General features: G+C 40.4%; 1 protein-coding gene across 2 annotated transcripts in view; it reads right to left on the reverse strand.

Moving 5' to 3' along the window:
- Window positions 1–5,158: 5,158 nt before the first annotated feature.
- Window positions 5,159–18,875, reverse strand: part of tmeff2a (transmembrane protein with EGF-like and two follistatin-like domains 2a) — a 115,472-nt gene continuing 101,755 nt past the window's right edge. For both annotated transcript variants that reach the window (XM_053496824.1, XM_053496823.1), the window contains exons 6-10: window positions 15,039–15,187; window positions 14,006–14,065; window positions 13,536–13,659; window positions 10,721–10,879; window positions 5,159–5,934 (exon numbers count right to left, since the gene is read on the reverse strand). In XM_053496824.1, coding sequence (XP_053352799.1) covers window positions 5,838–5,934; window positions 10,721–10,879; window positions 13,536–13,659; window positions 14,006–14,065; window positions 15,039–15,187 — 589 coding nt within the window. In that variant the 3' untranslated portion in view covers window positions 5,159–5,837. The remainder of the gene's footprint in view (window positions 5,935–10,720; window positions 10,880–13,535; window positions 13,660–14,005; window positions 14,066–15,038; window positions 15,188–18,875) is intronic.

Raw genomic sequence — 18,875 nt, forward strand, 5'->3', positions numbered from 1 at the left:
ACCAAACACTTATTCACACACTACAGGCAATTTGGGAACACCAATTAGCCTAACTTGCTAGTTTGCACAGGGAGAACATGCACACGGTGCACAAAGACCCTGCGGCGGGAATCGAACCCGGACCCAGGAGGTGCGAGGCGACAGTGCTAACCATTACATCACCATGCGGTCTGCTTCAAAATAACAACTATAAAAATCTTTAGAGCTAACAAGAAGTATTTTAAACCATTTATTTTAAAACTCAAATAAAACCTTTTAAAATGTATTTTCTCTTTTAAATATTAAAACAGAACTTGTCCAGTAACTCAAAAATGAGTTGTCCCAATTCCAAATAACCCACATCACATGATCTCAATCTTCCATGTACATTCTTTAAACATTTTAAATGCTAATTTTGTGTTTTCTCCTATTTTTTAAATACTTCACTACTGTATAATAACTCATTATCACTGAGCTTATTGATTAACTTTCAACAGTGTCACATGCACTGCTATGCTCTACAGATTCAGATTCAATGATTTGTTCAAATATGCTATTAAACTGATCATGTAAATAGAAAGGTGAGTCCTAGCACTGAAATGATGGGTCACAGTAAGGAAGGTGTTAACTAGGTTACCCAGTAGTGTCCTACATCATTCCTGTTATCAGTCTACATATGTCACAGCACACATTATTCAGACGGGTAGTGGTCAAGTCACTGGGAATCTTAAAGTGACGACTAAAGACTTATCTGTTTCTAAGGTATTTGAATTAACTTCAGAAAAAAAAAAACTTCGTTCATACTTATGTGAAATGTACAGTACACCCAATGACAGAATGACTCGTATGTACTGTACATCTGAGGGTCATATTAACATACTGTTGCAAAATCTTTCCATTGAATTAGAGGCACTAAAATAGATTGCTAAAATAATAAAAATATGATGAATCACACAACCCTCCCACAGTCCAAAGACATCCAGATTAGACTGATTCCAAATTGCCGGAAGTGTATGAGTGTATTGTGTGAGTGTCTATGTGCTTCTGTGTCCTGCGATTCATTGGCACGTCATCCAGGGTGTATCCTGAGTCCCCTGGTATAGGCTCCAGACCTCCTGCAACCCCGTACAGGATACGTGTTATAGGGCGAGTGAGTAAGTGAGAGAGTGAATTAAACAGTAGAATCATGGTTATTTATGCAGTGATAATTAGTAATGTTATTAAATATTAATAATACTTTACTCAACCCATCTGTCTGGATGTCTGTCTCGAAACATCTGTAATCCAACTATGGTATGATTAGTATTGTATTTATTCCCATTTGTACACGTACCACCAAGTACAGGGAGAACACACAAACTCCATGCACACAGACCCCGAGGTGGGAATCGAACCCTCGACCATGGAGGTACAAGGCCAGAGCCACCAACACTTTATTCGTACTTATAAATACTTATATACTAAATACTAATACTTTTTTATTTACATTGTTGAACTAAAATCAAGAAGATGGAAGAGTGTGTGTTAATAACAAAATGTAATTAAAACAATGAATTTAATTCATCATCTCATTATTTCCTGTATACCGAATCGTGGGGGGCCAGGAGCCTATCCCAGGAGGTACAAGGAAAGGTACACCCTGGACAGGGCGCCAGTCCATCACAGGGCACACACAGATACACTACGGGCAATTTGGAAACGTCAGTTAGTCTAATTTGTATGTTTTTGGAATGTGGGAGGAAACCGGAGCCCCTGGAGGAAACCCACCAAGCATGCAAACTTTAATAACACAAACCCAAAGGGGGAAATTGAACCCTCGACCCTACCTAATCGGTACACTTCCTTATATCTGCGGATCCATTAATTATTGTCACTTTGTGCGTTCAAGTGTATACCCGTACTGTAATTCATTGATGAACACAAAAACGTATTGTCCACTTTGTGACTCTAACCTTATGTGGGTAGAAAAGATGGTTCACCAAAATTGTCCCTAAAGGTCTATCACTAAATTGACGTGTACAACAATTTCATAATTTGCTTCCAATTATCATCTTAACATTTATTAAATATGCCAGTTACACGTTTTGACACGTCTGTCGTGGTTTCATACTCATGCTGCACTATCAATCAAGGCTAATGTTATGCTAGAACTTTCCTAAGGCAACTATTTGTTGCACATGAAACTGGATTCAGACAGGACTTTCTATAAATAAGAAAGAATTTTGTCTCTCCTGTGTATCATTTCTATAACCCACCATAATATAAAAGAAAATGGAGAACTGATAAGTCTTTAAAGTTCCCACAAAGGAAATACACATCCTTGACACACACACACACACACACACACACATTGAAGGCTTCCTGTTCAACCTTTCCTCTTATAAGTTGAGACAGTTGAAGACAAGGTTGCAGTCTGACGTCTGTTGTCACAAATAAACCTGAGAAAATCCTCAGCTGACGGGGAATGTCAGGAATCCCGGGGGCTGCTGGGCTTGTTCTCACCAGGACTTCAGGTTATTACTGTATGAATGCAGTAATATTAGGTGTATTTGACTAAATGTAAACAGGTTTAGGAGTAGGTCCTGTGATGAGAGAACTATCATTTGGATACTGTTGAGTTTATAGCTGTTCTCGTTAGCTGGCTTCCATTTTTAATTAGATTCAATGGTGTTATAATCCAATTTTGTACAAGTGTTTACTATTTTGTTTGTCTCTCTCTCTTTTTTTTTTTTGCAAAGTCTTGTTATTGCTACAACTCTACACGTTTGTCCCTGTAGTCTCTGGTACCTTCAGCATCTGGGTTCTGGTGGAGTCACACTTTACTATGCAGAGGATAGACCATGGTGTGTACTCTCCCACACCTGGCTTAAATAAACTATGGTCAGGGCAATAGTGGAGGTAATTATAACAGCAATCAGGCAAGAAATCTGAAATGGCACAAAACAAACATATGTGTGTGATGATCAGGTGTCCACAAACATTTAGCACTGAGGATCATCGCAGTTTCATCCTGCCCCAGTTTGCTCTTTTTTGGACTTGGGGTACATCTCTTATCTTTCACAATCTTGGTCCCTGCATCTGATCCTGCCCCAGCCCCAGGTTTTGTCTCTAATGATTGTCCAGGTTCAGGCTCTGCCCCCGATCCTTCTCAATCTCAATCTCTCCCTTTGCTGGTCTCCAGCTCTGTCCATGTCTCTAACTCTGCCTTTCATCCTGCCCCAGATTAAGTTCTGACCTTTGATGCTGTACCAGTGTCAGCTTCTCGTACTGACCCAGTATCTTCCGCTGATAGGCTTAGTCTCAATCATGATCCTGCCCTGATCCTGTACCAGTCTGTTCCAGGTTCTGCTCCTGTCCCGATTCTTGACCAGACTTAGTTTCTGCCTGGTTTCAGGGTCTGACCCTGCCCCAGACTTGGTTTCTGCCCGGTTTCAGGGTCTGACCCTGCCCCAGACTTGGTTTCTGCCCGGTTTCAGGGTCTGACCCTACTCCAGACTTGGTTCCTGCCCCAGTTTCAGGTTCTAACCCTGCCTCCATCTCAGTTTCTGCCTCAGTTTCAGGTTCTGATCCCGCCCCAGACTAAATCGCTGCCCCGATCCTGCCCTTGATCCTCACCAACTTAACACTGTGCTGCTAATCCCCCATCAGTCTCGATACCTGCCTGAACCTGCCTCAGCCTTAGACTCCACCCATGACCCCACACCAAACTCTGAGTCTCAGTTCATCCTACCCCAATCTCAATCTTTGTGCTTGTTTCCACACTGTTAAGACTCTGTCATGGATCCCACCCAATCTCGCTTTCTGTCACTAATCCTTCCCCAGTCTCAGTCCCTCTCCCACCGACCCTGCCCATGACAATCAGGGACACTGATCTTGCTCTACCTGTAGCTTATATTCATAGGGTTTGTGGAGGACCACTGTATTGCCAGAGATTAAATATACTAGTGGAATATGCATGTGGAACATTCTAACAAATACGTATTTACATATGAATATGTACAAACCACGTGTCCATGAACCATGAGAAATAGGTAAGTCAGGAGAATCCTTCCTTATGGGCCCTTTATGTGCGTTGAATCACACTTATATATTTGTGGTCTAACTAAACACATGTTCTGGTTTCGTTGTGGTCCTCTTCCAATTTGTAACTTGTTCAAAACTTTATTTCAGTGTGTTTGATTAATGTGAGGACAGCTTCAGAGTGACTGGAACTTTTTTAATGTTTAGTACAATTATGCATTGTTTCATTTTAGAGTGTCTAGACCAAAACCGCCAAGAATCTGATATAGATGTATAAATATAGATATAAAAGTGTCAGTGAGGGCCGGCTTTACAACAAACATGACCTTGCAGTTGGTCTACAGAATCAGTATATATCAAGTACTGGTCTGAAAGCCTCTATCCATTATCTGACGATAACAGACCCGTCCTCGGGAGGGACGGTGCACAGGATGGGAAGGTTGTTTTCTTACTATAAAATATCAGCTACAAATTAAATGAATTATAATGATATTATAAATATCCCTCCCTCCTCTTTAGTGTTGACTGAATACACTAACAATTAAACATTTAGATAGACACATCTTACAGTTACCTTTACTAAAATTACCTTTTTAAAAAAATTATTATTATTATTATTATTATTTTCTACATTGTAGAACAAGACTGAAGGCATCCAAAATATAAAATAATTTCCTCCGAACAGGTGAACATGATGTCGAGATGTGCCGGCTAATCGAGCTCTGTGAAGCATTCACGCAGGCTCTAATCTGAGGTGCTGCTAATTAGCCATCTCTGGGGCTGCTAACTCTAAATGAACTTCCCCTCTACAGCAGAGATTAATCTTGGTCTTATTATTATTATTTTTTATCCTGGGATGCACCTAATGAGAGCCAGTCTCATCATAGCATTCGACGGGCTTTAGCGACTGCACTTCTGTATTATTACTGTATACTGTATATTTAAAGTTGTAACAATTTCCCATATGCAGTTTTATGAGCTTCAGTATTGTCCTAGGATGTAGAAAAAAAACCTCCACAACAACTCTGGACCAGTACTCTATATGCATCAGTTTGTGAATCAGTGTGTCAGCTATGTTGAGTGATATTCACATGTACATGGGTCAAATACCGGCTCCTTGTGGTGAAGATCTGGCTGGACAGCTCAACGTGAGGTATGCATAAATATATATAGATATATATAGATATATTTTAGGACTACCAGTGTCGGTTACGATGTTACAACTGTAATTGCATTTAATGGGTCAGTTCTGATAAGCTCTGATCTAAGGCACAAGAAGTTACATTATTTTGCACAAATCTACTCCTAGTGGTCAGAACAGGTGTAACACATAACGTATACCAGGCTGTGAGACGGTGTCCATAGCAAAATCATTACTCTAAAATTTTACATTAACCCACAGATGTAGTGTCGTCTATAAAAAAGTTAAGAACCCCTATTCTTGCCAAATTGGCACCCGCCATAAAAATACAGTTGCATGCTATTATCTGTTTTGTGATATAAATTATTTATTTACATTTACAGAAAAAGACCCCACCAAGACAAAACAAAGAAACTAGTGGAAATATTACCCATACGTAACCAAATAGTAGGACTTGTCCTAAGGTAATGTCCTAAGATGCTCTCAGTTTGTGTCCTGTGCCACAGGTAGAAGGCACCACGTGTCACCCCACTCAGCCTCACCTACACCCCCACCATCACCCCTTCCCCTCTGTCCAGTCGTACGCTCCAGTATGGTCCATCTTTTTTGCACCAGGAGGCAGGAAGAAGTGGCTGTTTTTGTATCTTTAATCTCTTGTTTCTACAGATCCCACGGTTGTGAGGCTTCTCCTTGACACTTAGATGAGGCGAGTGGAGGCGCGCAGGGTGTTCTCCGAGTTGTAGTGCGTGACGTTTTGCTTTTGACGGTTGATACGGTTAGTCCGTGGGCACTTCCTGGAGGAATGAGAGAAATGACAAAGAAGGCTTAGTGTATATTTTAAGCTTAACAAGATTATTACAATAAGTGCAAGTATGTGTTGGATCTGGATTTGCACCACAGCAGATGACTCTTATAGACCCTCGTCCTTTGCTGCCACCTAGTGGTATAACATGTTCATACTGAGTAAATGATGCAGTAAGGCTCCCATCAAGGGATCGCCACAGTGGACCATCCGATCCGCAAACAACTTTGGCACAGATTTGACGCCAAATGCCCTTTATGGTGCAACCCTCCAATTTTTCTAACCAGGCTTGGGATGGCGCCGCATGCAGTGGTTGGGTAGTATGGGGTGTGGCAACACATAGACAGCAGGCCTCGAACCCAGATCCTCAAATTAACAACTTAAAGCCTTAGCCGCATGAGCCACCACCAACTTAAGTAAGTAATATTACAGATACAACACTTTTTTTGTACAGAGTCAACTTTTTTTCTTTCCTTTTATTACTTTTTTCCTTCAGAAAAAAATAGTGGTGTTTATTGTGGCATTTTATCAGTACAGCCATGAATTAGGTCATGTTGGCTCCAGAGACCCTGGAAGCAGGGTCCATTTTTCATTAAGTAGGAGACCTTAAAGGTTGAAATGCACTTATTTATTTAGTCAGAGTAAGGAAACTACATAAATATGTTTACACCATTAATCTAAAGTGAGACTGAACATGCTAATTTTACCATGCCTTCAGGCTGACTGTTTTTCTTTGATTGCTATTTTTTGTACATCTGAGCTTTTTTTTTTTGCACATTAACATATTAAATAGCAGAAGCTGGTACAAAAAGACAAAAAGACACTTTAATTTAAGGTTCATTAATAAACTACTTATAAGCAAGAATGCCTCTAAATCTTTTGCAAATGGGATCTATTACATAACTCTTTTATTTAACTCTAGAAAATACATTAAAGGGGATGTATTATGTAAATTTCTTTTTTTTTGCTTTTTAGTTATTTTTAGAGTTTTAAATGGGTCTCCAGTGTGCATCTACAAAAAAAACATGAGAAAAAAAATTCCCTGCTTTCATTTTTGTAAAAGCCCCTCCCCTGACCTGTTTCTCAGTTCTGGTGTTCTCTGGAGGGGCGTGGCTCAGTAGTAGCTCATTTACATAAACACGGAAATGGTGCGTTCGGAAGAGGAGTGAAATGGAGGCAGCTTAGGAGACCTGTGATAGCTTGTTATATAAATAATAAAATATGGGAGCTTTACTTAAACAATTAGAAAGACAAATAATTTAAAGAACAAGCTTGCTCAACAAGCATTTTCAGCATACGAGTGACCAAGCTGGTTGCGTATAACTCCGGTTGCCGATTAAAACTAGTCTGCGTCAGTGGAAAGCTGTTACATTTGTTTGCCATGTTGTGCAAAAGGGTCCAAAGAATGTTAGCGAGGACGGCAGGAAGGAGCAAAGGGAGCCGCTTTCAGTTTGGTTTTTAAAGCAGCCGATGGCAAGAGGAATCATAGATTAAGGTTTATTGTCTATTTATTTTTTTATTCATTTGAAGAAGAATGTTCAATTATTTGTCACATGTACTTTACAGCACAGTGAAATGTCCTCTTCACATATCCCAATTAGGAAACCCCTAAAGCAGATAGGGTGAAGGGCCTTGCTCAAGGGCTCAACAGTGGCAACTTGGCGATGCTGGGGCTCGAACCCCCGACCTTCCGATCAGGGTAATATTGGCAATATTTTTGAATGGCTGGAACAAATTATCTGGATGTACATCATTTCCTATGAGAAAAAATCATGTATGCAATCCAACATGAAATTTCGTCATATGAATATGAACTCGCCTCTGGAACGGATTGAATTCCTACGCCGAGGTCTCGCTGTATATAATTGTATTTTACACTTTAATCGTTATCCATAAAATGATCTTATTATTATTATTTTTTTTTATTAACCAAAGTACTTTTTAGTTGCTTCTACTGTATATAATTTCTAATCAAACCATTCTTCCAAAAAAAGGAGTTTAAGATGACATGGCAACACTGCATTTAAAGATCAATTTTTCCTTCAGGAGGAGTATTAGATGTCTCGCCTCTGGGTTAAAGGTCAGCTTCTCCAGTTAAACCACATGTAAGAGTGAGACGACACTTCTGTGCGTTTGTAAGAACACTTTCCCTTGACACGTCGAGGCAGATTTAGATTACAGGCGACACAGTGTCTTTCACTATCACAGTGTTGTGTTTCTTTTCTTCCAGGACAGGGCAGCGTGAAATACAACACACTCCTGTAGAGACCTTGATTTAAACATATTATTATTCTTGTAGCTTACACGTATTACCGAATAACTGTAATATATTCCTGATTGTACTGTTTAGTTAAATAAAGTTCTGTTCTCATTTGGTGGACATACATGATTTCAGACATAATTTGTTTACATCATATTTGAAGATCATATTTAAAGATTCTGTAAATAATAATAAGAAAATCTGAATTTTTTTGTACGTAATGCATCATTCCAAATCTCGCTGTATTTTTGTATTAAATGTTTTTGCAGCCTCGATTTCTGCTGACCACGCCTTCGCATAAGCCTGCGCACAGAATCCACAAACCCACTGGGAATTTTCCAGATGCTCCAGATGGCTGGTCTGCTCTTCCTGCATTTATCATTGATCTGTAAGTAAACACTCCCCCTGCTGGCTCTTCTTGCTCTGTGCGGTGCGCTCCAGACTCGTCTCTGAACGTTCGTTTAGAAGGTTATTCAGGAGTGGAGCGGATTTAAACTTTAATCACTGATCCCCGCACAGGCACCACAATCTCCTGACCTTTAACGGAGTGTTAATTCAGCGCCGTCCCTCTGAAACCGCACGCGCTCCCAGCGGAAGTCGGAGCGTGATGAGGTGTGTGAGGGTACGTGTCTGCGTGAGGGCATCCGCTTCCCTGAAGCCTGTCTCGTCAGTAGAAGTGCAGCACTCAGACATTTTTTTTTTGTTGTAATTTGTGAACACTGCTCCTCTAATCACCTTGAATAACCAAATGTGCACAGTGTAGTGACTTTTGCAGAATCATTCATAGCATCACTTACAGATTCCTTGTCTAACAGAGTTCGTTGCAAATGCAATTTGCATTCTTATGACTGTTCTTATGTGTGACAGTTACTATGAGATTATTTTCTTGTGTCTATGATGGCGTCAGTTACCTATATAAATAAAATATGATCAGAACTCGCTCTTTCAGTGATATCTTTACATTTCGTACATTCGATGACCAGAAACCAGTCTCATTAAAAATTCTGTCTGCATGTCTGTATGTCTGTCCAGACAGATTTTGTCACAGCATCACGCAAAACTGACTGGTCAGAATTTAGTGAAACTTTAGCAGTACTTAGATATCTGCCCGAAGTTTAACCATAAGTGAAATCAAAATCAAAATGTTGAGTAAAAGCGATGTCATAAACAGGTATGTGCTTTTTAATTACAAAAATACTGTCTTTAAAAAGTAATCAGTTACATTACGGCGTTACTTTCTGATAAACGTAACTAGTTCGAGTACTTTTCCATTGCAGAAAATGAAAACTCCTTTGTGATTCCTCATGCATGTTGTTTTAGTCAAGACCTTTATAATTATTCTACCATCATCACTCAGCCGAGTTTGGTCCATAATCTGTTAACTACTAATACCCCTATCTCACCTACGTGGTTTCGCAAGGGGGCCGTAAGTACGGTTCATCATAAATTAGTGAGTTTTACCGCTGTCGGTCTTCGCGGAACGTCGGGCACTCAGTCGCGGCGGCTCATGGAGCCTAACACCGCTTCTCACCGCGAGTCAAACTGCATAGCTGAGATAGGGGTATAACAGCAGGAATAACAGAGGGGGCGGGTTATCAATACGTAATGACTGCTGTCTGGCTCACGGATTACTGTACATAAATTGCTTGAATAACAGATTACATTTTCAAAAATATAACTAAATAACTGAGTAGTTTAATGGAGGACCTTACGCGCAAGATTACTCGTGACATTAAAAAAGTAATCCAAGTACTCTAACGCGTTACACCCAACACTGCTAATGCACCAATAGATATTAATTAGAAAAGATAAAGTGAATATTTTGACTGGGATTAGTTCATTTTTTCACTTTGGCTGAAATAACAGCGCTGAAGTGGTATAAGTGAACTTTAACACGCTGGAGTGGTTTTAAGACAAAACCTCATCTTTATCCTTTTATCTACTTTTCCCATTTCTCATCTGTGATTCACTCTCCGATTACCGAACAGGGAGTGTATTTGTCTGATGACGAAATAAAGACAACTTAGTGTAAACAAGGCGTAAGATACTCAACCTTACAGAATGGGATTTCTTAGTATTAAGGAGTTAGACAGAGAGGGGCTTCTCTTTTAGCCTGAAATAATAATATCCCTGATTCAGATTATTCTTAGCTCTAACCTTTTAACTATTTATACAAACTCTTTGACCATAAACGACACGAAACTTCAAAATAATGAATTTGATTCAAAATAATAGTGTTCCTATTCGTCTCTCGGCGGGTATCTCAATGTCCAGAGTAGAACATCTACATATTTGATTTGGCACAGGTTTTTTTCGTCAGATATCTTTCGTGCACTGACTTTTGCTACCCCGTGCTTGCTGTTCCCCCCTTAAGAAAGCCAGTTAAACTCCTACTGTACTAACGAGGATTTGATTCAATGTACACTAAACCAAAAAGGTTTCCAATATGCAACACTGAAGACGTCTGATTTTGTGTTGGTAAGTGTGTGTTTATGTGTTCATGTGTGTGTAGACTTACCGGGTGATACACAGCACCACCACACAGATGATGGCCACCTGCAGGGCTCCGATGATGGAGGCGATGAGGACGTAGCGGGCTTTTCCGGAACCCGGCACCACATACAGCACGTTGTACTCCTTGGTGTCACACTGTGGGCCGCTGAAGCCTGAGTGACAACTACGAGGGACAAAAAAATCGATCAATCAACGACCGGAAACAGACCAATGAAGGGAAAGGAGCAAAGAGAGTGCATTCAAAAAACAAGTCAATGATTCAATATGGGGTATGGCAAAGGGACAATAGAGCGGTGCACTAAAGTGGAACAAAACACCAGTAAAGAAGAAATATGAGCAATAGGCCAGTGAGGTTAAACCAATAAGAGTGCAGCGATGGATGAGCGAGAGACAATGGACCAATACAATGAACGAGACAAAGGAGTGAATCTGACCAGTAATGGAAAGGCAATGATCCAAAGATAATTAGTGCTACATAGGATCGGACCATACGTCTAACGAAAGATATACGCTCACCAGCCATTTTAATAGGAACCCCCTCATTCAACAATGTATTTTATTATATATAATCAACCAATCATCTTTTAAATTCACATCACATTCTCATAAATTTATACAGAATGGTACTGAAATACATCCAGCATGTGGCAGTTCTGCATAGAGAATGAACGCACAGTGTACGTATTAACGATTCATTCTTTTTGAACGAGTCTGTAACGTGACTCAGAAGAACGAGTATCTCAGAGAGTGATTTGTTCACATGCGCAAAGCATCGATAAACCTCCGCTGGTTATGTACAGGAAACAGAAATGAGTAGTTACCGCTCGAGACTTCTAGTCCGAGTCGTTTGTTCTTTTGTCACGTGACTCCCATAGACACTATGCGTGCGATAGATTCAAAAAAACAAACGACTCGGACCAGAAGATATAGGAGATGAGCTGCTCCTTCTGTTTATTATAATATGTCCTTAGCTGTAGTGTAATATTCTCATTACTGGAACTATAGTCTTAGTCTGTTTATTGAAAATGTAACATTTTATTCTATTTCTGATCAAAAGAACAAAATAAACTAAATGACTAATTAAAAAAAAGATTCGTTCATTTTGATGGACGAGATTCAAAGAACAGAGTCACTAAAATGATCCAAAACGTCCCATCACTAATCTGGACAGACAAACTGTCTTCAGGTATCACTGAGCCGATAATGTACCTAATGTAGCATTTTCTGTGTGAAGATTAGACAAGCTCTTTAACCGTATCCGCATGATTAGCCGATGTACATTGTGCTGCTGCAACCTGATTGGCTGACTCCAAAACCGCATGAACATTCAGGGACACAGGTGAGTTTTTAGTTTTTTTTTTTGTTTGTGCATTAAGGGCTGTCAAACTCGATTAAATTTTCAAAATGACATTCAAATTGGAATTTCAAATGGAATAAATTTGGTCTTCATTTGAATTCATTTGAATATTAATGAACCTGTGATGTTAAACTGCCACAGACGTTCGGAGTTCTGCGTTTGTACTTCACGACCCACAAAGGGCAAAAATGATTCGTTTCTTAAGCTTTTTAAACTTCCCTTTTTATTGACTTATGCAGGGTAATATATTCTCGTCCTGATATTTGATTAGGTTTACATTTCCTGGCCGTCTTCAACAGGGACACCGCCATGTGAGATCTCATCTCTATATTTGCTCACTGCTCAGGGTGTAACAGGATGGAGTCTCAGACACGATGGAGTGCACTACAAAAAAAAGGTGAATATGATCATTTGACAGATACACTTGTGTGTATGTGTGTGTGTGTGTGTGGGGAGGGGCGCTTCTTTCTTTCTCTCTCTCTCTCTTTTCCATCATGCCTTTGGGGAGATTCTTGCTAAGAATCTGTCTCTCTTCTTCTCCACCTTTCTCTCGTTCCTACTCCATCCGCCTCTTTCACATTCCCCGTATCCTCTCCCACTGGCTCTCCATTAATCTCTTGATTTTGTTTCCCTCTCCATCTGCCATTTCTTCGATTCCTGCCTTGTACCTCTTTCTTTCCCATTTCCTTTCCCCCTCGCGCTCTCTCTTGCTAAGGATCAGCTGCTAAGTCTTGACAGCAGCAACTGTTAGACCTAAACACTTTTTCCTTCTCTTCTCCTCTGCACTTGCACTCGTTCTCTCCCTCCCTCTCTCTCTCTCTCTCTCTCTCTCACTCTGTCTCTCTTGCGCGCTCACGTTAGTGCATGACAAAGGGGCAGGATTATTTTCTTAGTCACTATTTTTTTATTTTTCATTTAAATGATCAAATTATTTGAATGATCTCCATGCATCCATCTAGAAACCTTTGTAGTCCAATAATGTCCATTTTAACGACTGTGGTTGGACCTCCGGTCAACACAAACTATGGGGGATTTGGAAACGCCAATCAGACTAATCTGCATGTCTTTGGATTGTGGGAGGAAACCGAAGTACCCGGAGGAAACACACCAAGCACTGGGAGAACATGCAAACTCCATGCACACAGACCATGAGGCCGGGAATCGACCCTGGAACGCGGTAGTGCGATGCCACAGGGCTAAACCACTGTGCCGCTGTAAGCAATCTAGTTATGATATAATACAGTGATATAATAATAGAAAACAGTGATATCAGTAATTTGTCTGAATTGAATTACAGCAGTTTTCTCTGGACCTGAACATTTCACTTTATGTGCCGTCACATCCTTGACTCATCCAGCTGTGTAAGATGTACACAGCAGGGGGAGCTGTTGAGTTGAGATCTTCATTACCTTCCTTTCTTGTTTGAGTGTGTGTGTGTGTGTATGTGCGTGTGTTTGTGTACCTGCAGGACGGTGTGGAAAGCTTGCTCGGGTATTCACAGTCTCCGTGTATGCAGTAGTTCTTGAATCGTTCTGGACAAGGGATGTAGATCCCTTGTGCCACTTCCGACACTTCTGGCTTCACTTCTAAACAACACAACACAACACACGTCTTTTAAAATCTGCATCCGTCTCTCTCTTTTCATTTTCCTTTTTGTCTCTAATGTCTCTAACCCGATCATGCGTCTCTGTTGGTCCCTTTGCAGCACGCAGTTACACTTCAATACTTTTATTTGGATCAGCACAGATGCCAAAACATCACGACTGCAGATTACCATAACAACGTTTCAGGCAACGTGCGAGAACTCAACCAATTACTGTCAGTCAGCAGCTTGTGGCGTATTACACTCACTACTGAGGAATCATGAAGAAAAACCTTGAAAACACACCCACACACACACACACACACACCCACAAACCCACCCACACACACCTGGCAATTCGGCTCTGGTGTAGTGTCCATCCCCGGGTTTGTTTCCTGTTATCCTGCCACCTAATGGTTAAGACAGAAGAGCAACAACAAAGTTTTAAGTGCACAAGCAGAAATTGTCAGAAAGTCATTAAACTGTAATTTGAATGAAATTATTTAAACCGTCAGCATCTCAGCGGCAGCTGCTGTACACTGGCTGACGTTATTGCACTCATTAATGGAGTTTTTTTTGCTTAAACTGTACATCTGGCCAACTGTCCCGCTACAGCAGGTGGCCACCGAATAACATAACATGACAACACTTCAGAAGTAAATGTGTGTGTGTGTATATATGTGTGTGTGTGTTGCATCGGGAACTCCGTCTGTCTCCTTAACCTGCATCTGTTCAGGTCAAAATGACCCATTTTTTTCCCTCAGCATGCAACTTTGCTGTATGTGCTCGGCTCAACTCATACACATATAATTATTATTACAGCGGTACCTCGACATACGAGTTTAATTCGTTCTGAAGGCGAGTTCTTAAGGCGAAAGTTTATATTGTGAAACGCATTTTCCTATAGGAAATAATGTAAATGCAGATAATCCGTTCCAGATTCCAACACTTTAATCCTATTTTCGCATATAAAAACAATTAAAACATTTAGAAATGAATCAAAATATGAAATTAATAGACACTAAACCTCACTTAACCTTAATCTATGATTCCTTTCAGCACCGGCCGCTTTAAAACCCAAAATGAAAGCGGCTCGCTTTTCTTCTTGCTACCGTCCTTGTTAACATTCTTGGGACCGATGTTGCTACGTCTTTACCAAGTTTTGCACAAAATGCAAAAAACAAAAAAACAAACAATAAAATATGTTTCTTGCAAAATTTCAGTTTTTAAGGCGAAAACTTTGTGAAGCGGAGAGTTTGTGTGTTGAGGTACCTCTGTATTGTTATTATTATTATTATTATTATTATTATAAACGAGATAAGGTATACAGGACAATATAAGCTCAAGGTTACAGTATGAACAGTAAAGCATGACATCACTTGCCTTGACAGTGACCCAAGTCCATAACCTCGATGTGCTCCTGTCTTTGACACGACGCTTCTTTCACTTGGCACGGGTTGTCGTACGAGCGGCCGTCTGACGCGCACACCGGGTTGAAGCTTATGTGTGAACAGTCGATGTTGCACACGCACCTGTGGACGCAGATTCACACGTACTGGTCAGTATTTATCCACACCCAGAGGATTAGAGCCTACTCTGACCTTAGATCTGTTCGGTTCGGTTCCCAAGCTGCATTTTACTGTTCCATGTATATATTATCTTAAAACATTCGCCACACTAGACCGTTTGGTTCGGACTGACCATTATTGATGATAGATGAAATAATCTATAGTGCCATCCTGATCAATAATTCCGTGGGCTGTGTCCCAAACCACTTTGACTTCAGGATGATTATTCTGCTGAAAGATCAAGTCTCAAATGTATATCATGTTGCTTTGCTAGCATGGTGTCACCCAGATGTGTCTATCTACTACTGCACAATGTTTCCACAGTTACGCTCTATTATACTGTATTATACTATATAACCACATCTTTATACCTACCGCACCATCTGTTTATTATAGCACATTCATGGGGCAATGTTGCACAGTTATTCTGCATATTACAACATATACAGTTTATACCAAAACTTTATTACCAACTGCATCTTCTGTTTGTTATAACACACTGTTATTTATTGTAAATACCCAATTTATGCATTTCTGGTTGGATGCTAACTGCATTTCATTGGCTCTGTACTGATACTTTGCACAATGACTATAAAGTCTTATCTAATCTAATCTAATCTAATCTAATCTGAATATGTTCTAAAATGGACCTATTATGCAAAATTAACTTTTATTTATATTTAGACATTCAGTTGGCTCTTTAATGTATGTATACAAACAAAAAAGCATAGGAAACATGAACACTGATTTTTTTTTAACGTCCTTTTGGTTTTCTGTATTTCCCAGGGCTTAAACAAGCCAAATGTATTAACCCAGATATCGAAGAAACAGACACTTTAGTCTTTAGTCGTCATTTAAAGATTGCTGGCGAAGGGACACATAAAGGAGGTTCATTCCATCACCCAAGTGCCAGAAGAGAAAACAGTCTATATGCATGACTCTCTCGATCCAGGAGAGATGCTGGGTCCGGTCGGTTCAGTTATATCTTTAAGCTATAATATGGCCATGGGGCGTGGCCATGAACGCTAACTAAATTTCTTGCATTTACAATTCTTTCTTTTTGTTCTTCTCCTGCCCCATTTCTTTCTCCGTCTCTTTTACACACACACACACACACACACACACACACACACACACACACACACACACACACATCCAAGGACTCATTACATCCACTACTAATGAAGGCTTGTGTGAATAAGAACAGGCACCAGAACAAGTGTTGGGACCTGAGAGCCAGCAGAACTCATGAGCCACTGCTCTCCGTCTCTCTGCTCTCCGCTAATCCTCCTGCCCTCAGCTGATGACCTCATCAGAGCTCCATTACAACATTTTATCCTGTTCAATTCGCGTCCACTTCTGTCCATTAACACGAATTATGTTGCCGAATATTTAACGTTACGACCCTTTATGTGAGCAAACATTGCGTCGCGTAGATGCAAACCCGGTGGAGTTACGAGTGACACATCACCTTTAGCTGGATCTGAAAATGGCACACTAATGGACATTAAAGCACTATGTGGTGTGTGGAAGCCATTATTTCACACCCTGTGTTGTGGGATTCATTTCACTGCTCGCTAATGCAGGCGGTTTGGGGTGGGGGTGGGGGGGGCGGTGGTTGTTAAAGGGGGCTTGGAATACATGTATTTTACTGTTGTACTCTTTGAGAGTGTTTGAGAAAATGCTAACCTAAACACTTTCATAAATGGATGCTGAGGCTTTCAAAGGCTTCAGTGTTTACTGGCATTGACACGAACAGTGGTGAGTTTTATTCAGACATGGGAACAAGTGGGCTCGATGACTAATACACATTATAGACACTGCGTGTGGGTGGCACGGCTGAAAAAATTAACCATTTGTAAGTCATGCCTTCTGCTGTTTGATGCTGCTAAAACTTTAATATTAAACTACAGCCATCACCCATGTCATTTTAACAACAACATTTCTACCGTTACGGCTACAGTACAGTATGTTCGCCACAATCATAGGTTTTATTCATTCACTCACTCATTGTCTATAGCGCTTATCCTGTGTACAGGGTCAAAGGGGTATACACACACACATGGAAGGGCCACACACATGCCAGTTAACCTAATATGCATGTCTTTGGGAGGAAACTGGAGTACCCGGGAGCTAACCACTACGCCACTGTGCCACCACTAAGGCTTTCAGTTATCAATAATTGGAATTTTAAAGGTCCCATATCATATTAAATCTTCAGCTAACATCGGTCTCAGATGTCCTCTCAGTCGTCTTCCAAATGAACCCCCGAGAACAGCAGAGCTGAGCAACAATCCAGCGGAGGACAATCCATATTCTTCTATGAGGTCACATTATGACTTGTTGAAACACCATCCAGTGCAAAAATGGAAAAAAAACTGGAAATGTCTCTCTCTCTTGCTTTGTGTCTCCCTCTCTCTCTCTTTCTCTCTCTCACACACACACACACACACACTGGAGATTAGTGATGGAAAGTTTGAATCATTTTAGTAACTCAGTTCTTTGACTCTTGTTCATCAAAATGAACGAAACATTTAGTTCATTTCGTTCTTTTGATCAGAAATAAAATAAAATGTTGCATTTTCAATCAAAAGACCCCCAATACGTCTACATACACAAATTCTGGCTATAGTTCCAGTAAGGAGAATATAACACTGCAGCTAAGGACATATTATAATAAACAGAATGAGTAGCTCACCTCTTATATCTTCTACTCCAAATCATTCGTTCTTTTGAATCTATCGCACCGCATAGCGTCTATGGGAGTCACGTGACAAAAGAACGAACAGAGTAGAAGAGTCATTGAGAAAGAACCGCTTAATTTTGTTTCCTGTACATCACCTACGGAGGTTTTGCGATGATTTGCACATGCGCCTCCAGTAGAAAATGAACGAATCACTCGCCGAGACTACTCGTCCATCTGAGTCACGTTAAAGATTCGTTCAAAAAGAACGAATCGTTCTTGTATGACCCATCACTACTGGAGACCGATCTGAACATCTAAACGTGACTAAAAAGTAAATTTAGCATAATAGGTGCCCTTTAATTTGTTACAACACAGCATGTTGTAGTTTTTACTCATTTATAGCTACATTCTATTCAGCAGCACAGTGGCTTAGTGGTTAGTCATGTCACCTGAGTTTGTGGGTTCTCCCTGTGCTTGGTGGGTTTCTTTCAGTGACTCTCCAAAGACATACAATCTAGATCGATTGGTGTTTCCCAATCACCCCTAGTGCATGATTGTGTGTATGAGTGTGGCTGTATGAATGGATGGACGGATGTTATGGAATATCCAGAATTCCCTTGACCTTATCATGTTTCTGATTAAACTCACAGAGAGGTGGGTAGTAGTTTTACTGCACCATACTTTTTACTTTTACTTAAATAGATTTGTGACGAAGAAAGGCTCCTCTTACTGCGCTACATTCGACTCCACTCGACTCGTTATTTTTCCTACAATTTATTCTACACATGCAGCCGGTGGATCTACCACATTTCACCGATCAGATGTAGCAACAATAATCACATGACTCCGTTTGACCAATCAGCCGTGGTCACATGACCACACACAAACAGGTGGAATAGCGGAACAAAATATCTTCAGGTGTGGTAGACGCGGAATGAAAACATTAAATTAGCAGAGGTATCTGTC

Source organism: Clarias gariepinus, chromosome 5 (genome assembly GCF_024256425.1).
Source record: "Clarias gariepinus isolate MV-2021 ecotype Netherlands chromosome 5, CGAR_prim_01v2, whole genome shotgun sequence".
Lineage (NCBI taxonomy): Eukaryota > Metazoa > Chordata > Actinopteri > Siluriformes > Clariidae > Clarias > Clarias gariepinus.